The sequence below is a fragment of the Pleurodeles waltl genome, chromosome 7, assembly GCF_031143425.1.
Source record: "Pleurodeles waltl isolate 20211129_DDA chromosome 7, aPleWal1.hap1.20221129, whole genome shotgun sequence".
NCBI classification, from domain to species: domain Eukaryota; kingdom Metazoa; phylum Chordata; class Amphibia; order Caudata; family Salamandridae; genus Pleurodeles; species Pleurodeles waltl.
The window spans coordinates 774,715,050-774,738,740 of NC_090446.1; the positions used below are offsets into that span (position 1 = coordinate 774,715,050).

General features: G+C 48.3%; 1 protein-coding gene across 2 annotated transcripts in view; it reads right to left on the reverse strand.

Annotated features, from left to right (window-relative positions):
- Positions 1 to 23,691, reverse strand: part of PHYKPL (5-phosphohydroxy-L-lysine phospho-lyase) — a 273,652-nt gene that overhangs the window by 176,487 nt on the left and 73,474 nt on the right. For both annotated transcript variants that reach the window (XM_069199277.1, XM_069199278.1), the window contains exon 7: positions 14,702 to 14,784. In XM_069199277.1, coding sequence (XP_069055378.1) covers positions 14,702 to 14,784 — 83 coding nt within the window. The remainder of the gene's footprint in view (positions 1 to 14,701; positions 14,785 to 23,691) is intronic.

The window sequence follows — 23,691 nt, forward strand, 5'->3', positions numbered from 1 at the left end:
ACGCTAATACATATTGATACATAACAGTTACACCCCCCAACCCCTCCTGGAAGAATGCAAGGACAAAAGGAAATGAGTCGAATAATTGTGATATATTCAATTACATACATCAAAAATATTTACAAATACATACATTTATACTATATACAATTATATACACCAAGAACACAAGTCCAAGGGATTCCACCATCATAGTCCGTGGATCACTGGGCCCAAAAGGCATGGGCGAGGCCCACACTCCATACCTGAACAAGACGGAGAGAACACTGCAGGGGCATCAGTTAGAAATAAAACAGGCACCTCACGGGGAAGGGAAGGGGGGGCACCTCAGCCGGGTGAGTGCACGACGCCAGATCCACGAGGGGGCTGCATGCCCACAGTTCAATCCTGGGGAGTGCAAAGCCACAGTCTCTCAAGTCTCTACAGTGGGTTGTTTGCCCACTGTTTAATCCTGGGGAGTGCAAAGCCACAGTCTCTCAAGTCTCTACAGTGGGTGGTTTGCCCACTGTTCAATCCTGGGGAGTGCAAAGCCATAGTCCCTCAAGTCTCTACAGTAGGTGGGTTGCCCACTGTTCAATCCTGGGGAGTGCAAAGCCACAGTCTCACAAGTCTCTACAGTGGGTGGGTTGCCCACTGTTCAATCCTGGGGAGTGCAAAGCCACAGTCTTTCAAGTGGATAACAGTCTCCACTGGTTCTGGAGGGGGCTTCGTGCCCAGATTGCTTCATCCTGCCAAGGACTGAGGTAGTGGATGTCTTTCTCCACTGGTTCTGGAGGGGGCTTTGTGCCCAGAGGGCTTCATCCTGCCAAGGACTGAGGTAGTGGATGTGATACTCCACTGGTTCTGGAGGGGGCTTTGTACCCAGAGTGCTTCATCCTGCCAAGGACTGAGGTAGTGGATGTCTTTCTCCACTGGTTCTGGAGGGGGCTTTGTGCCCAATGGGCTTCATCCTGCCAAGGACTGAGGAAATGGATGTATCTCTCCACTGGTTCTGGAGGGGGATTTGTGCCCAGAGTGCTTCATCCTGCCCGTGGCGGACTCAGCAGCGTCGGAATCACTGGCGCTCACTGGCCAGCGGTGCTGCTGGCGGCGGTGTCCTGGGCAGCGGTTCAGCTGGTGGCGGTCTTGTCCTGGCCTGCGGTGCTGCTGGCGGCGGTGTCCTGGGCAGCGGTTCAGCTGGTGGCGGTCTTGTCCTGGCCTGCGGTGCTGCTGGCGGCGGTGTCCTGGGCAGCGGTTCAGCTGGTGGCGGTGTCCTGGGCAGCGGTTCAGCTGCTGGTGGTCCTGTCTTGGGCAGCGGCTCAGCTGCTGGCGGTCCTGTCTTTGGCAGCGGGCTGCTGCTGGCGGTCGTCTCCTGGGCAGCGGGGCTGCTGCTGGCGGTCCTGTCTTTGGCAGCGGGGCTGCTGCTGGCGGTCCTGTCTTTGGCAGCGGGGCTGCTGCTGGCGGTCATCTCCTGGGCAGCGGGGCTGCTGCTGGCGATCATGTCCGCTGTGCTTATCTTCCCAGACTTGCCGGTTTTACTGTGCCCATTCCCCACCTTGGATGGTGTCGTAGCTGTCTCCACACTCCCAACTGTACCCCTGGGAGCGGCTTTGGTGGCTGATTTCTTTCCCCTCTCCCGCCGGGCACTGTCCAACTTTTTATGCTGGACAGGTGGGGGACTGTCCGTGCTGTGGCTCCTTGCCACACTGGCTGCCCGGCTGCCTGGTGCACTCCATAATCTGCTGACTACTGGCACCACTGGTCCCGCCGATGTTGTGGCTGAGGTGCTAGGTTGGGACCTGGAGAGTTGGGCCGTAGGAGACTGAAGGGGTGGGGGAGGTGAGGGGAAGAGGTCAAGGCTGGCCAGGAAAAGTTTCTTAGAAACACTGGGACGGGTAGCTGGAGGGTGTTTGGGAATGGAGGAAGAGATTGTGGTTGTAGGAGGTGTACGTTTGCTGACTTTGGGTGAAGGTGCATGGGCTGGAGGCTGTCGTGAGGTGGATGGCTATTGGGTGGGTGTGTGGCTGCGTTTGTGTACCTTGGGAGGTGGCCTCACAGATACACTGGGAGAGGACACAGGGGATGTGTGAATGGTAGTGGGGGTGGTGACTGCACGTGAGTGGGGTTTGGTGGTGTGTGTGCTGGTGATGGGCGTAGTGGCTGAGGATGTAGTGCATGCGTGTGTGAGTGGAGATGAGACAGGGAGGGAAGAGGGAGACGTGGAGGAGGGGGACACAGTGGAGGCAGTGGATGCTGTTGTGTCTGCATCTGTGTGATGCTTGCGTGAGTGCCTGTGGGATGTGTGGTGCTTATGTTTGCCAGAGCTTCCCTTGTGTGTTGAGGTGTGTGCATGCTGGTCTGATGGTGTGCTTGGGATAGGCTGAGGTACAGGGGTGTGGGTCTGGGTGGAGGAAGTTGGAGGGGGGAGGCTAGAGACAGGGACAATGGCTGCCATCAGTGCTGAGGCCAGAGTCTGAAAAGCTCGCTGAAGGGCTGCCTGACCAGAGTGAATGCCCTCCAGGTATGCATTGGTTTGTTGCAACTGCCTCTCAACACCCTGGATGGCATTCAAAATGGTAGACTGCCCAACAGTGAGGGACCTGAGGAGGTCAAAGGCAGGGGTGACTGGGGCAGGGCCTGAGGTGCCTGGGGCAAAGGTGATGCCCACCCTCCTGGGTGAGCGGGCACGGGGCAAACGCTGAGGGGCTGCTGGGAGGGCGGTGCTGGTAGGGGGGATGGCGGCTGTACCTGTAGATGCGGGGGGCACAGATGGGGCCGCCACCGCAAGGGAGCTCCCATCAGAGGAGGAGTCCGTATCGCTGGTGTCAGCTCCTGTCCCCGCCGTGGAGCGCCCCTCACCCTCCGTTCCACTGGTGAATTCCGAGTCCGTAGTCTCGCCCTCCAGGGCCATGTGGGATGCAGCTCCCTCCTGCTCCGGTGCCACTGCTCCTCCACCTGATGATGCTAATGTACACAAGAACAGGGAGACCACAAAAAGGGAGGGGGGGGTTGACAGAAGAAAGACATGTTCAGTGCATGCAATACCGCTACCGTTGGCGGACACGACAGACACAGAAGCCCCCTGCACTACGCCACGCATTTGGGGTCCACTATTCAATCCCTGGGACATGGCTTACAAGGCTATGGCCGATTTCTGCACACATGGATGTCACAGGAGACTGACTAGGTGTAGTTGGCACTGTACACAGGTGGGGTGGGGTGCCACAGGGCCTGCCTGAAGTAGGGAACTTAACTACCAAACTCACACTGGCCTAGGAGAACCCACAGCCCACCTCCCCCACCCAGACACCTACAAATGCGCGCTGAATCAGCTGAATGAGAGTGTACTCACCCCCTTGTTGCTGCTGTGATGCCCTCAAGCGCCCATCCAACTCCGGGTACGCCACCGCCAGGATCCTGAACATCAGGGGGGTCATGGTGCGACGGGCACCCCTCCCACGTTCGGAGGCCATCCCCAGCTGGGCCTCCGCCGTCTTCTTGCTCCAGCGGCGACTGTCCTCCCATCTTTTCCGGCAGTGGGTGCTCCGTCTGTGGTAGACCCCCAGGGTCCGGACTTCCTTGGCGATGGCACGCCAGATGTTCTTCTGGTGGGCACTGACTTACAGAAATTGTACAGGGGAAAAAGAGAAGTAATTACCGACTTCACCGTCACAGTCATTGGCCCGCATCCCTACCCTTGCCATGACGCACATGCACTCACCGTCATTTCATGCACGCCTCATTCTCCCCCCCCCCCCCTATCTTTCATCCACCCCACTGCACACAGGCATTGCCCATACAGCATGCTCACAGTGTACTTACCTGTTTGTCTGGAGGACCGTAGAGTAGCGTGTACTGGGGGAGGACCCCATCCACGAGTTTCTCCAACTCCTCCGTGCTGAAGGCAGTGGCCCTTTCTCCAGACACACGTGCCATTGTCTCTTCCAGACTGAGGTCACAGCAGCACTTGCAGTGTAGGTCTTCTCCTGTCGAAGATCAGGTATCGAGTGATTGAACAGAGAGAAAATGGCGGTCACATCCGCGGCGGTGCGTATCGTCACCGCCGGCGTACATCGTCCTTGGCTCCTGGGACCCGTAGGGTCCAATGTTAACCAATGCAGAATTGCGCCGCGGTCTTCGACCGCCTACCGCGACGGTGTACAACGCCAGTGCAGTTACCTCATATCCCCTTGTCCCACCTTACAGGTCAGGCAGCCGCCATTTCAGGGGCCCACATGGCATTATTTTTGACTGCGTCACACATACCTAGGCCTTACGTAAACACTCATACAGGCAAATTTCGATTTATGAATATTTTCAGAGTAAGCTGTGTTTACGTACCTCAGAGTTGGTTGACTCTGTGCTCGCTGTTCTCCTCCGGTGTACAGACCGCTGGTGGACCTGTCGACAATGGAGGAAAGACATGTGATCTTCACCTACAGGCTTGATCGTGCCACAATCCAGGAACTGTGTGCCCAGTTGGAGCCAGACCTGATGTCAGCTATTCGCCATCCCACAGGAATCACCCCTCAAGTGCAGGTGCTGTCAGTACTCCATTTCCTAGCAAGTGGGTCTTTTCAAACAACAGTGGCCATAGCATTAGGGATGTCCCAGCCTATGTTTTCCAACGTGTTGTCCAGAGTGTTGTCTGCCCTTCTGAAACACATGCAGAGCTACATCGTTTTCCCTCAGGTGGAGGATTTGCCTACAGTGAAAGGTGACTTCTATGCCCTGGGACATATCCCCAACATCATAGGTGCCATTGATGGGACACATGTGGCATTGGTACCCCCGCAGGAGTGAACAGGTTTACAGAAACCGGAAGAGTTACCATTCCATGAATGTGAAGATGGTGTGTTTGGCAGACCAGTACATCGCCCATGTTAATGCAAAATTCCCTGGCTCAGTGCATGACGCTTACATCCTGCGGAATAGCAGCATCCCTTATGTGACGGGGCAACTCCAGAGGCACCGGGTGTGGCTATTAGGTGAGCACATGGACCCAAATCAGTGGGAATAGTTGTCTGGGTGTCCCTATGAGTTGGTGGGTGTCTAACAGCTGTCCCTCGCCATTTGCAGGTGACTCTGGTTACCCTAACCTGTCATGGCTACTGACCCCAGTGAGGAATCCCAGGACAAGGGCAGAGGAACGCCAGGTTCCGGTGCCTCCATATGACAGGTGGTTCCCTATTCTACTCACCAAAGAAGGAATGCCAGATCATCGTGGCCTGCTGTATGCTTCACAACTTGGCTTTGCGACGACAGGTGTCTTTTCTGCAGGAGGAGGTGTTGTGGCAGCTGTGGACCCTGTGGACAGTGAAGACGAGGAAGCAGAAGAAGAGGACATCGACAACAGGAACACGGTGATCCTGCAATACTTCCAGTGAGACACAGGTAAGAAGACAACACTGCCTGCTACATCTAATTTAAATCTAATACCTCTCTACTGTCTGTCATTTTCACCCAGTGTATGGTCACTGAGTTGTCACTTTCCCTTACGATTTCACAGATGTGGGTCCCACTGTGTGACATCTGCTTTGTTTCCTCATGGACTAGAGCTGTGTGACAAATGTATGCTGACATTACATTTGAAAGAGCATTTTGGCACTGTAACTGCTAATACACTATTTCGAAATCACAGACAGACTCAAGATTGTTTTGTGCTTTAAGGGAGTTTATTTAAGTGCACAATATTGGAGGGGGTTGTAAAATGGTGAGGGGTGATGGCGGAGGAATGTCCATGGCAGAGTCCAGTCTATTAGTCTCACAGGTGCATTGTCCAAAGGGGCATAGGAAGTGGAGCTGGGGCAGTTTAAGTATGGACAGGGTGACAAGGTGGGACAAATGGATGACAATCAGGGTGGTCTCATTTCTTGGCGGGGGTCTTGGCATCGTGCTCTGTCTTTGTCCTGGATCTCAGGGACCGTTTGCGGGGTGGTTCTCCCTCTGCAGGGGGTGGGGTGCTGGTGTGGTGGTCCTGTGGCGGGGCGTCCTGTCCACTAGCGCCGGCAGAGGTGGTGGGCAGTTCATCGTCCATGCTAGTGTCAGGGGCCCCTTGTAGTGCCACAGTGTCCCTCCTGGTGTTGAGTACTTCCTTCAGCACCCCTACGATGGTGCCCAGGGTGGAGCTGATGGTTCTGAGTTCCTCCCTGAAGCCCATATACTGTTCCTCCTGCAGGCGCTGGGTCTCCTGAAACTTGGTCAGTACCGTTGCTATCGTCTCCTGGGAGTGGTGGTAGGCTCCCATGATGGAGGAGAGGGCCTTGTGGAGAGTGGATTCCCTTGGCCTGTCCGCCCCCTGTCGCACAGCAGCCCTCCCAGTTCTCCTGTGTTCCTGGGCCTCCGTCCCCTGGACCCTGTGCCCACTGCCACTGCCCCCAGGTCTCTGTTGTTGTTGGGGTGCCACCAGGGCAGCCAGTGTTGCACGGAGCCACAGCACAGACAGTCCCCCACCTGTGAAGCATCAGAAGTTGGCCAGTGCCCGGCGGGTGAGGAGGAAGACTCCAGCCACCAAACCCGCTCCCAGGGGTCCCGGTGGGAGTGTGGAGTCAGCTGTGACACCTTACAAGGTGGGGAAGGGCCACAAGAAACCCGGAAAGTCTGGGAAGAGCAGCACTGCGGAGAAGACCGCCAGCATCCCCGATGCCCCGGAGCCCACCTCCAGCACAAGCCCAGCTGCCCAGGACAGGACTGCCAGCACTAGCCCACCTGCCCTGGAGGCCACCGCCAGCACTAGCCGCGCTGGGCCATGAAGGACCACCAGCACAAGCCCCGCTGGGCCATGAAAGACCGCCAGCAGCTGAGACCCTGCAATGGACACCGCCGTCTCAAGCACCGCTGAACAGGGCACCGCCAACTCAAGCACCGCTGAACAGGGCACCGCCAACTCAAGCACCGCTGAACAGGGCACCGCCAACTCAAGCACCGCTGACCATGGCACCGCCGTCTCAAGCACCGCTGAACAGGGCACCGCCAACTCAAGCACCGCTGAACAGGGCACCACCAACTCAAGCACCGCTGAACAGGGCACCGCCAACTCAAGCACCGCTGAACAGGGCACCGCCAACTCAAGCACCGCTGAACAGGGCACCGCCAACTCAAGCACCACTGGCAATGAGTGGCAAGGGCACTGACGCAACTGAGTCCGTCACGGGGTGAATGATGCACTCTGGGCACCATGCCCCCTCCAGAACCAGTGGAGACTGTCATCCACTACCTCTGTCCTTAGCAGGATGAAGCACTCTGGGCACCATGCCCCCTCCAGAACCAGTGGAGAAAAGCATCCACTACCCCAATCCTTGGCAGGATGAAGCACTCTGGGCACCATGCCCCCTCCAGAACCAGTGGCGACCGCCATCCACTTGTGAAACTGTGGCTTTGCACTCCCCAGGATATGGCAGTGGGCAACCCACCCACTGTAGGGACTTGAGAGACTGTGGCTTTGCACTCCCCAGGATGGAACAGTGGGCAACCCACCCACTGTAGAGACTTGAGAGACTGTGGCTTTGCGCTCCCCAGGATTGAACAGTGGGCAAACCACCCACTGTAGAGACTTGAGAGACTGTGGCTTTGCACTCCCCAGGATGGAACAGTGGGCAACCCACCCACTGTAGAGACTTGAGAGACTGTGGCTTTGCACTCCCCAGGATTGAACAGTGGGCATGTGGTCCCCTCGTGGATTTGGCATTGTGCACTCAAGCGGCTGAGGTGCTCCCCTTCCCCTCCCCCTGAGCTCCCTGTTTAGTTGCTCTCTGATGCCCCTGCAGTGTTCTCTCCGTCATGGTCAGGGATCTTGTGTGGGCCTCGCCCATACCGTGTGGTCCCAGTGTTCCACTGACTTTCTTAGAGCACTACCTGGACTACTATGCTTGGTATATATTATGTACATGGTGTATATATATTTCTGCCTACTTGCTTTTAATATATTACAATGGTTACACTCATTTTTTATTGTCTTTGCATTCTTCCGGGGGGTTTGGGAGGGTGTAACTGTGATGTATTGATATGCATTAGTGTGTGTGTTGTAGTGGGTGAGGGTGGGGGTGTTGCGTGTGTGTGTCCCTGTTTTTTCCCTCCCCCTGTGTCGTAGGTGCAGTACTCACCGTGGTCTTCGCCGCCGGTGTTCGTGCTCCTGGTAGAGGAGCAGGAAGACTATTGCAGGTAGAATTTGGAATTCCGGGTCCATGGAGTCCTCGTTCCTCGTGGGGTGTGTAGAGGGGAGCGTTTTCCCTTCGGGATTCCTGTTTCCACCGTGTTTTTATCCGCGGTGAATCCACCCCGGAAAAGGTGGCGGATTGGCCTGTCATAATAGTGTGGGCGGTACATTGTCTCCCGCCGGTCTGTTGGCGGTGACCGCCAGGCTGTTTGTTTGTACTGCCGTGGCGGTCAGAGTGTTAAAGTGGCTGGCTTTGTTGGCGGTTTCCGCCACGGTCGTAATTGCAAATTTTTTACCGCCGGCCTGTTGGCGGTCTTACCGCCACTTTAACACCGACCGCCAGGGTTGTAATGACCACCATAGTGATTTTGTTAAGAATGGCACCTGCTTCCCAGAGCTATGAAATGGCAAAACCTGTATTACCAAGCGCTATATAAAATAAAAAAAAAATTAAAAAAAAGTTATCCCCAGACTGCTCCAACATGCACCAGACAAAGAACCCTAGGAAAGGGGATGTGGTGTAAGGGCCAGAGCTGCCCACTTTGGTGCTGGGGAACATTGTTTGAATCTTGACGCTGGCTTAACATCCTGTGATTCTGGGCAAATCACGTAACGTCTCCCTGCTAATAAAAATTAATGTGTTCATGTGTAATGTAACCGGTGCTCATGGAAAGCACTGTAATACATTTGTATCCAGTTTGCACTACATAAAACTGCAAAAAAATAAAATAAATAATAAAACGCTCGAGTATCGAGTTTGCGCAATAGAAAATTGCAAAAACAAACAAACATTTAAACGACCCTGCAGACATCGCAAAGAAATAGGAAGGTGCCCGAAAACAAGGAAGAGGAGGACATAACATAAGGCCACGCTTCACGAAGCGGCGAGGCAAAAGAGAAAAATAGTGCACCACACTAAGGTACATGGCTGACCATGCAATAATCCATGTAACAGGGTCAGTCTCTAAGGCGGTAACAAACCAGCCTCAAGGCGGGACCAACGTAAAGCATTTACCAACAACATCAAGGGATTTTTTAAAGGCATGCCCAGGAACCAATGAAAGTGATGGGCGTGAGATGGTTGTGATTAAAGCACACAGAAAAGATTACAACATATCGAGAAGAGCAGCGCTTGCGCGCTGCTATGCATGACCTAAAAACTGGCATCTAATGCAATTCTATGACAGTAATCCCTGAAAATGAGGATTTGTCGAGAGATCCAAAAGACAAAGAATAAGACTACTTTATTAATAGTATTTAATGCTGTTTCCTCTTTGCATTAATTCAAGAAAGAATGATAAATTCACCATTTCAGTGTGCTTTTGCTACCCACTAACAAACCTACTGACCTCTAATTGCACACCTGTCTTTTATTTAGACAACTTTCACCTTGACACTATCCACCATTCCCAAAAATATATGTTATTATGTTTCGTACATCTCCATAAATCTATAAATGTCCTTACATGCACATTCTGTAACCATTGACATCTAGCCCTCATCTCATTGGCTGTCACATAAACCACTAAGCACCCTTCTTGGTCAAAGTCCCATTACATAAAACCCTACTTTTTCATAAATCCATAAGATAACACAGGGTTGCGAATGTGCACAAGTAAGTAAAATACACAAGAGGCAGGTCTGGTATGCAAGCTGATTTATGCACTCTTATTGCCCCTTTTCAAACATAAAAGCCTATGCAAGAGGCTTATTTCACAGATTCAGTTGTGCCGTAACTCTCTCAGTGGTGGATGCTTTGTCTAACCACAGATTTCTCACCTTTAGAATATACCCAGGTGCCAGACAGAATCTGCAAGATTTTTCAGAATCGCCCCTGCACGCTGGTATTTGGTGATGTGCGGCTCCACGTCAATCCCATTCTCCCCTGAAGTGATGGCTGGAGCCACATAACAGCGCCACCTAAGCAAGCTGATGGCAGTTTCTTCCTTGACATTGTTCGCACCCTCAGACAAAAAAAAAGAATGTACCAGCATGCTGATATATAGTTTGCCGCCTCTTTAGATGGAAAACACTCCATTCCACAGAACGAGGAGACTGAAGGAAAGTAACTTGTTCTTCTGATTTATATTTCCAAACACAGATTCCTGAGCTTCAGAACAGATGCCGAAGCAGCAGCTTCCCTATTGGTAGAACTGTGTAATGACGAGGCCAAAACGTTCTGCAGGACTGAATTACTAAAATGCCTTTCCCATCGGATGCGACAGTCAAGGCAATAAGACATGATGAATGTGTGCACTAATGCCACTTTGTAGCCTACCAAACATCAAGGACAGGCACTCCACATTCTAACGCAGTGGTAGCAGCCTTGGTCCCGGTGGAATTGATATGCCATCCATCTGGAGGCTGCTTCTTGGCTAGTGTGAAGAAGCCCTTAACGCAGAGGATTATCCACCTGGATAAAGCCCTCTTCTGCATAGCCTTGCCTTTCTTTACCTCTATTTACCTCTAGTCTCCACATCTCACAGACGATCTCCTCAAGCAAGCAGTGATGCGTATGTGCCCACTATGAGCTTAACATGGCATTTGAAGAGAAGTCCGCCATAAGTCCAAATACAGTTGAGCAGCCAACATTGCAGATCTTTTACAGTCTTGTCCAAAACTTGGAAGGAATCTGACAGTTTCCCTTTGTGCTGAGCCTACTGAAACTTCAGAACCCACTGCAGAGCCAGAATATGCCACCTAGTGTGATTGACAAGCAAAATTCAGGAGGCCAAAAGCCAAAGAAGCCTCAGTGCCACACTCGCTGAGATCAAGGACTGAGACTGAAACATCACTATCATAGCCTAAATGTCCTGGACTCCCTGATCTGAATGGAAGGCCTAGTAATGTACAATATCCAGGATAGCTCTGATGAAAGGGAGTCACTGAGAAGGAGCCAGGTGTGATTTCAGCATGTTGATAGTGAATACCATTGACGTTAGGAGGTTTGCCGTCATCTGGAGGTTGTTCACAACTGACTTTGGCAAGCTTGTCTTCAACAGCCAGTCATTGAGGCAAGGAAAGACTTACACACCTGGCCTTCAAAGGTATGTTATGACCACCACCATCACCTTCATGAACACATGAGGGAAGCTGGTAAGGTCGAAAGAACATGGCAAACTGAAAATGCTCATGGCCCACTTTGAACCACAACTAGTGCTGTGGATCTGTAGGATGGGAACATGGAAACAAGCATACTGCAGGCCCAGGACTACCATTCAACATAAGCACCTTGAAGTTTTCTATCTGCAAGTAGTAATTGAGAGGCTGAAGACCTAAAATAAGAGAAACGCCTCAGCCTTTTTCAGCATTTAGAAACAACAGGAGTAACATCCAGTTCTGATTTCAGAGCCTGCAATGCTTTCAGTGGCTCCTTTCACTAAGAGCCTGAACTTCCTGCAGCAGAATGGACAAGTGATCTCCTGAAAACAACTAATGTAGGCAGAAAAGGCGGTGGTCAGAAAGAAATGGCAGGATGTAGCCATGGATGAACTATCTGCAGGACCCATGGTCGCATGTTAAGGGCTGCAACCCTTGGAGAAAATGATTGAGTCTGCCTTCCACATGTAGTCGTCCTAAAGCGGCTTCAAGGCTGCTGCCGAAGGGGCAGGGGACCAGGAGGTTCACTGCCCCTGCAGACCTCTATGCTGTCTACTGGATATCCTATCCCAACCCAGAAAGGACTGGAGTGCCTGTTGTTGATATGATGGGCGTTGTTGATGCCTATAGGTGAAATCTCTGGCAGTACCTCAAAAGAGGTTTAACTGTTGGAGATACTACCTTACTGGTTTTGAGAGAATGAGGGAAAGTGATGCAGCTCTACTTTTTTTAAAGCTTTCTGGAGCAGGGTCGGCCTTATCACCAAATCGAAAAGGCACCTCAAAGGCATAGCCATGGATGACGGCTTGGCGTCATCTGCAAAACCCTCATCCACCCGGACTCTGGAGCAACAAACTAGTTTCAACTATACTGCCTAAACAATCGGTTGTGTCAAAACCTGGTGTTATGACATATCAGACTGTGCCCTAGCCATCTTGAATTGCCTGCACCAAGCTGGCATGGAATTTCTCCAGTACTGCTGGCAAGATCTCTGCGACCATGACCCATAAATGTGTGGGACTGCCTACCCAGCATACAACTGGCGTTGACTGACCAAAGGGCTATTTGAAGAGAACACTTGTTTCCCGAATGCTTCAATTCCCTTCAGCTCTCTATCCTGGGGAGCAGAGTTTAGGATGATCCTGCTAGTGGAAGCCAGAACTACCTGGCTCTCCACAGTAGCTTTTTGCATCAAGTACGCAAGGTCACCAGGAGCAGAGCTGTGGCATTGTGCTACCTGCCATTTCCCAGGAGGGTAGGAAGAAGATTCAGCCCAAGTGTCCATAAGGGTGTTAGTAAGGGCTTCAGTGAATGGCAGCAAGAGCTCAGACGAGGTATGCCCAAGGCTGCAGAACGTCAGTGAGTACAATGGTTTTTACATCAACAGAGGCAGTAATAAGTCCAGAATTTCAGCACCTTATCTGATGACCAAAATGGATTAGGGGGAGAATCCAGCCTAGTTATAGGGAAGGTGTCCAGTCCACTCGACTCTTGTTCGCCCAAACAGATATTGTCATCACATTGTGGGGGAAATTCATCACACCATGGTCACCAAAGGCTGGATGGCTTTGGTCAGAATTTGGTCCCAAACATTTACGGAGCGATGGAGGGTGACTCCTAGACAAAGGTGCTGTTTTGTCTAAGTGAGGTAGGTCGCTTCGAAGACTGTACCAGGATGCGACATCAGTTGAGGTTGACAGATTTAATTCAGAAGCAGACAATACAATAGAACTGTCATCCTCCAGCATCAGCAGCGGTGTTGGTGCCACTGTCGACGTAGAAGCAACTGGTGTGGACCGTGGTGCCAGATATGGAGTCGGGTCCAGAGTCAAAGCTGAACTCGAAACGGGTTCAGGAAGTATAGATGGCCTCCTGGGGCTGATCTGCTGATGTTAACTTGTCTGGAGATCTCTGCATTTCTGTGGGGACTGGAGGCGTGTCAGGGGAGCCGGCAGGGTGCCAAAGATTCACAACATGGCATGCATGAATGCATTAATCTGTTGCGGTTTTGTCGACTGCCCCGGAAATTAGGTTGCATTGGGATCAGCTTCGGAATTGACTCCACAACGGGGGACTGGGAACAAGAGCAAGGGCACCTTAAAGGTCCTTAAAAATTCTCAGAGGGAGAGTGTCAAGGCTGGGATGAGACCAGTTTGGATTTCTTATACAACGTTTTGGACTTTGACTTTCCTGAAGACTTGGACAATAACGAAGACTTGTCATAGTATTGGCCCAAAGAGCATGAACAGGTCTGCGATCTCAACTTTGAGCAGGACAGGCCTTACACAACTTTCTTTGATGTTTAGCGACATACAGTTTGGCTATGGGTTACAGAACGGCTTCAGATGCATATTAGCACACACGTAGCTCAACTTCAAGTCATGGCCAAAACCCAAACACCAGACATACCTTGTGGGGATCTGTCACAGACATTTGCTTGCAACAGCCCCTACAAAGCTTAAACCCTACAGTTTTCGAAGGGAACATGCTCTCTTGCACATTGGAAAATAATTTGTATGTAGCTTCAGCCGTCACTCTGGATTAGAGTGGGATCGACACGGAAACGCACATCGCCAACCTACTGGTGTGTAGGGGCTATGTGGAATAATCTTCCGGGTCGAGTCTGGTGATGTTCTAAAAGTGAGGAATCTGCAGTCACAACTATCGATCAGAATAAATAAAAAGCAACCAGTGCCCTCCTTTCCTAAAAACCAAGCACTCCACTTGAGAAAACCCCATCTCTTCAATGTGGAATGGTCATTTTGGAAAAGGCAACACCTGGGGAACTAGATTGGGCTTAGAAGTGATGAGGTCTGATCAAATTCAAAAGATAGATTACACTTGTCCGAGTCAAAAAATGTTTTACAAATTAAAGAAGAAAATCCAGTCGGTGGAAATTTCCAGACTGCTGGATGGGATAATTGATGCTGAAGAGAAAGTGGGCTTTCAAATGTATTGCCCCTTTTCAATTTGGTGGTACAAAATGAAGTTGTGCATCTGTTAGGCTAAGAGGACATGCTCACCTGTGCAAGAGTAGACTATGTAGACAAAAAGGGAAGGGAAGACCTCACTGACTGGGTCATTCCAAATGAGGTGAAACACTATTAAACCTGAGCTCTTTTTGCACTAGGCCCTATAGAAAGTTGTTTTCTACACTGCTTTGGCATTTCTAGGAGGTTCCCGCTTAAACAACTGTGAAGATTCGAACATGCCTAATCTATGAAGACTCCAGGGATGTGGAACAGGCACTACACACACACAACCCCAAAGGTGAACCAAAGGGTACCTGTAGTCTTTCTAAATTATAATGACCAACATTTGTTTAAAAATGCAATATGTGATTCAATTTCCACAAAGGTTTCGAAGGGACAGAACAAACTGGAATAGTTACAGAGCTGTGATTATATAACCCACATACATGCATAAAGAGAACACTTTATTCTTGTAAGGAGCTTCATTAATACCTACTCTGCTACCTTCTGGCAATAGCCCTCTGGTGGAATTATTTGACCTCCAACACTGGGCAAGGATTCCATAATGAATGCAGCTATCTGGGAAGAAAAGAAGGCTATAATTGTAAAATGAACAGTAACACAAACAAACATGCTTACTGAAAATAGTACAACAAAGTATATTCTCAATTGGTCAAAACTACAAATAGCACTTTTCATAACTTACTTTTCTGAAAAACATATAAATTGTTTTTTTACAGCAGATTTTTGATATTTTGGAAATTTCTCACACATTTTCTTCCCATGCGGAGACAAAGTTCAAAGCATTGGAAAAAGGGGGAAAAAGGGGAAGAACGACTGGAAGTAAGAAGCATGACTGCAGCATCCCTTTCCATATAGGCAAGCTTTATTGTTGCTACAGAGATATTAATATATTTAATGACATCTCAGCCAAGTTGTAGGTTTGGCTGAGCAGTGGGTACCTCTATAGAGATTCTTTGTGGGAAAGCCAGTCTGAATGTGGTCAGTAAAATAGAACGGGGCAAGCAAATGTCTAATCTCAGGGGAGGAGCACAATCAAGCTTAGGGGGAGCCGAGATAAGGTGTCAGAACATGGCAAGCAGGTCTTTACAAACTAAGAATGACGAGAGGTGTGGGCTAATGGGAGCAAGGGCTTGCACCCATTAATTGCCTTGCTTTCAAAACATCAATAAATGCTGACAAATACAGTGTGCGCTTCATGGTGTACTTTCAGGCACTATTTTAGACATTACATTGAGATACTATGATCTACATTCACTGTTGTTTGTGCACAAACAGAAATATAAAAACATTTATGCAGATTTTTCCAAATGTTTGCCTCTCTCTCTCACATTCAGCCATCAGTACTGAACACAAAAAGCAAGGGATATAAAATTATCACTCCTGACGTGAACACACACAAGTAGAAAAACAATAAATATTACAGCTGTGGATACTACAAGGTGAGTTGTAATAAACATAACTGATTCTGAAGGAATATAATTATTATTTAAAAAAAAAAAAATTAAAACGGTGATTTTGAGATGAAATCACATACAGATTCGTCCAAGGGTCTTGGTGAAGTAAAACAGAAGTTACTGAGATTTTGATAGCAATCAATATTTAGGATTATGATGAAGGCGTGTCCAAGGGTGAGGTTTCAGGTGGACCTGTCCTCACGGGGCTCCACTGGCCTTGCGGAGACCGAGCGTGTGTCTGCAAAAGTGCACCATTGAACACTTCCTTTGGAACTGAAGTTGAAATTACGGAGGGAGCTAGTCTGCATAGGGGCAAGCGGACAGCATTTAAGTTGGTAAGTGACTCCACGCCCAGTGTCCTCGAGATGCAGGGCACTCATGCATAGGCATAGGAGGAAACAAAGTAAGTGAGGAGGAAAGGGATGGTGGACTTGCAGCTTTGGTCATCTGACTGAGGTGAAGGAATAAACAATGGAGTCTTAATAAGGTGATAGCCCCAGAAATGGCGAGATCTATCCCCCAACAGAGAGAAACTCAACCATTCTGGTGCTCTTGATGCAAGCTATTCCTGCCTCCTAAACCCCCTCTCTCTCCCCTCAAGTGCACTCCCCCAGGGTCAAATGGCAAAGATGTGCCCTGGGTCCCCATGCCAGCTCCTCAGTTAGAGACCTACTGCAAACTTAGAGACCTTCACCCATGGCACAGAAGCTGCCAAGAAGCAAAGGCAAACTTTCCCAACCCATCTCTCCTGGGGGGGGGGAGCGATAGCGATTTAAATATACCCACCAGGAGAAACAATATATGCCAGCTGATGACAGCCTTAAAGGAGGAGATGAGCCAGCTGCACCAAGATTTCACGAAATCATTTAAGATCTCTACCACGCAGTTCAAAGTCTTGATGCTGGAATTGACCACCTGAAGGTGGCGATGGCAGAGGGGGGCTCAAGAAAGAGATGAACTGTTGGTATGCGTTGGCAACATCAAAAAGAGGTGCTGATGGACAACACAGAGGATGGGGAAAGACTATGCAGAAGAAATAATATCAGAATAAAGGACATTCCAGACACTGTTCCAGATGCAGAGCTCGTGCAATATGCTCAAGACCTGTTTTGCTCCATATTGGCAGGTACAGATGGTGTACCAGTTGAGCTGGATCGGAACCACAGTCTACAACACGCACCAAATTGCAAACAAGCTGATGACGGACATCATAAAGAGGTTTACTACTTCAGGCAGAAAGAGGAGATCATGGAAGTGGCCAGAAAAATGGACGCTCAAGTGTTCAGAGGTTCGACCAAGAATTGGCACCACCAATGATGTTAGCTTGACTAAATTTCTGTTACATCTTTTATTGGTAAAATTGGGTTTTCTGTTTGCTGTTAAATTGTTTTTTCCCCAGGTTGCATAGAACTGTGGTCACCTGTAGCACACCATTGAGGGAGAATCCCATGGATGCCCCGTTAATCATAGAAAGCATTGATAATTTGCGATGCCACTCCCCTACTGACCAAACCTGCGCAGCACTCCCCACGGAGTTTGGTGCTGGTGACTCTAAATGTGCCGAGCCTGTAGTCCATAGTAAAGAGAAAGTCATTGTTGCACTGGTTACAAAAGAAGAGAGTGGACATTGCTCTCCTGCCAGAGACCCACCTCTTAGCAGTAGACACAAAAAGAAGCGCTTTGAAGTACTTCCCCCAACAATTCTACTCCTCTGTCACAACGGGAGTGGCTATCTTCTTGGAGCTGTGATGCCTTTTTGGCTTAATTACACACTTAGGTACCAGGAGGGGAGGATCATCTTGACTGGGGGTACTATAGGGAGCGAGACAGTGCTGACCATATAGACAGTTTTTTCCTTTGTTATTTCAATATCTGGCCACATGCTGTAGTGACAGTCTTGTGCTGGTGGAAGACGTTAATGTAGTAGTTTAGTTTAGTTTATAAGATTTGTAAAGCGCATGGCGACCCGAAGGCATCCCAGCGCTAAAAGCAGCAACGCACAAATAGGAGGGGGGATCAATGCTAATTACAGAATAAAAAAGTTTTGAGCTTTTTCCTAAAGAGGTGCTCGGAGGATTCATAATGGAGCTCCAAAGGAAGGGTATTCCAAAGGTGGGAGGCCTTACTGGAAAAAGAATTGTTGCCCCAAGCTCTCTTAGATCGAGAAATGTGTGCATACCTGAGAGAGGAGGAACGTAAGTTCCTAGAAGGAGTATGCAGGGAGATCCGTTTCCTTAGAGAGATGGGACCTTTACCATGTAGGGCCCTATGGACAATGCAGAGAGATTTAAAATGGATCCGTTCTTTGATGGGGAGCCAGTGGAGGGTGGAGATAGCCAATTTGGCGGATGAATATTTTGAGGAGTGAGTAGGAAGCCTGGCAGGTGCATTTTGCACTCTTTGCAGCTTCTTTATAACATAAAAAGGGGAGCTAAGGAACAGAGAGTTTCCGTAATCCAGACGGGAAAGAATTAAGGCTTGGATGAGAATTCTTCTGGCTGTAGGAGGAAGAAGAGAGAGAATCTTTCTGAACATGCGCATAAGACCAAAGCAGGTAGAAGAAACTTTACTGGCTTGAGAGTCCATGGTAAGCCTGGGGTCAAGCATCACACCTAGAGTTTTAACCTGAGATTTGGGGGGAGGAAGAGTACTGAAGGCATCTGAGAGCGAGGGAAGGGGAAGAGGGGGGGGACCGTTGCCCAAAACCAGGACTTCCGATTTTCGATCGTTAAATTTGAGTTTGGACTTGGTCATCCATTTGGCGATGTCACTCATACAGCGGGAGAGATTGGTCACCGGCGAGTCTCCAGAGCTGGAGAGGGATACCACTAACTGGGTGTCATCTGCATAGGTGACCAAGGACAGATTATGAGGGGCAACTACTCTAGCTAAAGGTGACAAGTAAACGTTAAAAAGAGTGGGGCTAAGGGACGAGCCCTGGGGGACTCCACATGCCAAGGGGAAAAGGCCAGAAAAGAAGGTCCGGTCCAAGACTTGGAAAGATCTGTCTCTAAGGAGGGAGGAAAACCAAGAGAGGGCGGAACCTCCGACTCCTACATCCGATAGTCTCCGACAGAGAAGATCATGGTCGACAGTGTTGAAAGCTGCACTTAGGTCAAGCAGGATGATGGCTACGTGAGACCCTAGGTCTAAGAGCTGGCGGGCCGTCTCAGTTACTGAAAGGAGAGCTGACTCAGTACTGTGCAAGGCTCTAAAGCCCATTTGGGTGGGATGAAGAAGTTCATTGCTTTCGAGATAGTTGGTTAATTCAGTGTTGACATGTTTCTCAAGGATTTTTGCAGAGATAGGGAGGAGGGCAATAGGTCTGAAATTTTCCAATAAAGTGGGGTCAAGTTTGGGTTTCTTCAGAAGGGGCTTAACCACAGCATGTTTAAATGACTGGGGAAGGGAGCCCGAGGATAAGGAGCTGTTAAGAATTTTAGTGAGAGGAGGAGCAATGGTGCCTGCTACCTGCAAGAGAGCAGAGGGAGGGGCGGGGTCCAGAGGGGAGCCAGATTTAATTTTGGACAGGAAATTAATGGTCACCTCCTCGGTGAGAGGGGGGAAGGAGGTTAGAGAGACTCCTACAGGAAGGGAGTCAGTGTCATTACAAATAGAGGGATCATTCATATAGACGGGAAACCCAGAGTATATACTGATGACTTTGTCCTGAAAAAAAGGATGCCAGTCGATCACTGTGGGAGACGGAGGCTTCCGTCATAGGGGTAGAAATGGAAGGGGAGGTAAGGTCTCTAAAAATTTGAAAAATTTCTTTCTGAGGACATGAAGAACATTCTATTTTTCCACCATAAAAGGTAGACTGGGCAGTTTTAATATTGTGGTGATAGGTTCTGACTGATTGCTTGTAGATCTCTCTGTTAGAGAGACTGTAGTTTTTACGCCACAGTCTCTCAAGTTTTTTACAGTTCTACTAGACCCCACTGTCGATAGATCACATCCTACATGGCATCGAGTGAATCAGTGTTTTATTGTGACACCTTTTAACTGAAAATGATCGCTCCAACAACATACCACGCTGTTACTGTCACCTTCTGAAACTATCTGCGCTGATCAGGGACAAGTCCTGATAGATGCAAAGCTGCTCCTCACTGGAAGACAAATCTCAACGTTGCATGACTTAAACTCTTAATCCTTTCAGTCTAGGACCTTCCCTACATTTCCCAGAGAGTAGTAAGTTCTTACCCAGCATGCTTCCTCTGTTTGCCATTTCAATTTTGTCTTGTGAGCTATCTGGATCCTCCAAAAGTGCCACTGCCAAAACCTGAAAATATTTTTTGATGTTCTGTCCTTCTTTCCCTCTTGGATTCCCCCTGCTGCTCATCAAGGGCTACAAGTCCTAATCTGTAGTCCTCCATACCCATCAATGCTTCATCAGCCCATTCTTCTAGACAATTCACCCAGATCAGAAGATGTCTTTACTGATATTAGAACCCTTTATGAAGCTCCTTCCTGACATTTATCACAAGGCATCCAATTAGCTACTCCATGAAGCCCTCGGGTTATTTGCGAGTTGGAGTTTTCTATATTCTAATGTTCGGTTCTTTATTTCCATTTTTTGTGGTCATTTCACAGTTTGAGTACTTCAACCTAATGTTGGCAGATTTGTTGGATCCTTCTTCTGACTCCTTGCTCAGTGATACACTATTTGCGGATTTGGCTTTCAAATACATCTCTGTTATGCGCTAAGGTAATGTACTTCGTAATCCTTTGAATATACCTGATCTCAAGGCCTTTTCAAGGCCTCAGTGCTCCTTACTGGTCAACTCTATCACACAGTCTGCTTACTCTCCCCTTGGCCTTCACGGTTGGTATGTATCATCTTGATGGAAAGCCTGATCCTCCTCCTCCATGACACAGTCCACGACAGGCTCCCCCATCAGAGTTCTCTTCAATCCTGTGCAATCTGACAGTGGTTTAGACACAGTTCATGCAGAACTCTGATATTAAGCAACCAGTTGCCATCTTGGTGCAGACACCCACCCTCCTCCCATATTAGCTTTAACAGCAAATTCAGCTGAGGTTCAGGCTGGATTGTAAAGTCACCCCAATCCCTTATTACTGAGTGTGGGTGCACAGTTAGGTGAAACTGGATGCAAGGGGGAAGGGGAGCTGATGAAGGTGTGTATCAGGATATAGAAAGGCTGCCAGGGAATAGAGATGACATTAGGACTCACAAACTGTAGTTAAAAAGAGATCACATGATTGGGACAATGGCCGTATATTTTTAACTCAGATTGTTACCTAAACATTTAAGGATGTTGAAAATATACACAGGGTCAGAGGTCTGTCATTTCTATTATTTGGGCATTAATGTAACAATCATTAAAGATTTTTCACAGTTGAAGATATTCATTTTACACATTTTACCCACAGAAATGTGATAAAAGCTGCACAAGTGTTTTCATTTTTTCTGCAGACCTGGAATGCCTGTTTTGGACTCAAAAGAACTGTCCAGAGGGTTGACAGAATTCAGATAGATCCTCAAAGAGCATTGATAAATATAAGAGAATCTGTTGAGAAGCTAGGGTGACTAAAGCGTGAGGCCACTGGTAAGAGGGTCAGCAGACTTTCACAATTTGAAATCAGTGATGGTTGTTATCCTTCTGAACACTGGAGGCTATGAACTATTATTTATGAATTAATAAGAGCGCCAAATAGGATAATCACCTTGCCACAAAGTGGTTCTCAGCCGGACATATTCATCTTTTAAAAATAACACCACCCCCTTATTGAGGTAGAAGATAAAGAGATGAAACAAATGTGTCACTAACAGAGGATAGATAGGAAGAAATCTTTGTTCAATGACATTAAAACCCATCCTTATTTAGATAAGTAAAAATTTCCCTACACGTGGCACAAGAGTCATTCTGCAGCTTCAGTGTTAAGTAATGTCATGCAGGATTAGCTCTGGAGGATTAAGTTCCTTACTTACAGCTCAGACTACCTGCTGATCTTCTGCAGGTGGCGAGGAAGGCTCTGACATGTACCCGCCGTTAGAGCTAATAAGATTAGAAAGCACATCATGGACAAATGAGAGCATGTGTGAGCTGCTGCTAATCTCTCTAGTGGTACACCATGAGAAGGGCGAGATTTGCAAGTGGCAGGGAAGTAGCACAGAATTAGGTCTTCCCTACAAACAGCTTGAGCAGTCTAGGAATAGACATACACTCACTATTACATTAAAATCTATACATACAGTGGCCATTGGGTCACCCTCTTTTTCTTGATTAGATAATTTTCTTGTCTATCTCTAGTGCTTACCTTTTTCAATGGTTTTCCTTCAGACTCTGTTTGTTCCACCCATGAAGCGTTTACTATTTTTCAATTGGTTTACTTGCGTCCTTCCACGGACTGCATTTATCAAACTACTTTTCTCTTTTTCTACTACCACTCCGCGGATTGCACATGCTTTCTTACTCTCTCCCTAGTGTGCCTCTGCCCACCCTGTCTTGTTTGATTTTCTTTCTCTTTGTTTTGAAAGGCCTAGCAGCTATTTTGTTTGCTGCTGGCTGTTACTTTCCTAATTTACAAATTGGAACACTTTTTATTCCTTTTTATTTACAGCTCCAAGATATGTGCCTGCCATCGTGGAAAAGTAAGAAAAATACCCCAAAAACTGTAGCATCATGCATTATCATGATTATCATGTATATGTCATCAGGCTTGCCATGCTTCTGTTTTTTTTTTTTTTAAACATTCTTGCCGATAATGCTAAGCATATGAAAAGACGTTTTCTTGTTTTGCTGATCCAGGACATCAACAGCAAAAGGGCAACACCAAATAATCGTTCACATTGGTTTTTAAAAGGCAAGGCTGACTGACTCTGCAATACTCCTCTTTATATTCCTCCCAAACTTCTCTTCCCCACCCAATGACCACCGGTTTAAATGCAGAAATAGACTTTATTCTATCCTGAAACTTTGGCCGAAGCTAAGGCGGCCAGACTTTGATTCCATGTAGGGTTTGACCTGGCCACAAGAGTGAGGCTTGAGTTAGTTATAATGTTACTTGTCTGAGGTACTGTTTTATGTGGTGTATGGGAGCCAAACGAGTCCACTACTAGAACGGGCTTTTTGAACAATTGTATTTAAAAACAAGCACTGACAAAGCTACTAGGTTTTGCCTATACAAAGATCGATAAGCTTTGCAAATATTTTTAGACATGTTGCACAGCAATGCAGGCTACTCTACAACACGGCTTGAAGTAAAGAAATAGAAAGCGCTATGTTGCAGCCAGCATTGACAGAGTCAGAGCATTTCTTTCCAGTAACCCATGTTGCACAGCAGTGCCGGGGGTAGGCAACATGAGGGATGTACAGAGGTGGTGGGAGCAGTAACAACACAGACAAGTGGGGGGGCAGGCAACACAGGGGAGGTGGAAAGAAGCAGCTACCGACAGCAGGACCTCGTCATGTTGCTTTTTTTCTTTAAGCCATGTTGCACAGCAGTGCAAAGGAATTGCAAGCAAGACGAGGGCGGGAGGTTGATGGAAGAGCACAGATGGTCAGAGGGAAATAGGAGGGAGCAACCAAATGACAGACAGCAGGGTTAGGGAAGACTGCAGACACATGACAAAAGGTAAAACAAAAAAAGTTTTAAAAAAAGTTTTTAAAAAAAAGTGCCTGCAAAATCATGGAGCCAGTGGAAGGACACTGGCAACAGGCAGGAAGCTGCACTTGGTCAATGCTCCTCAGCACAGACACTGTTTCAGATGAAACCTAAAAAGAAATATACATGGATGGTAGGAGGTAGTTTTCAGCTCCATGACTGAGCACTGTTCGATCCAGCAGTGGAAAACAGACTATTTCACACTGCAATCATGAAATTGCAGTAAATAACATTTTGAATAGCCTGTTCAGGATGGTGCCTAGGAATGGGGCCCACAAATAACATGTGCATACCAACAGGCAATTATGGTTAGTTTCCATCACATTCAAATCAGTTGAAAATGCGTTTTTCTCCAGTATGTATTCATAAAGAGAAAATG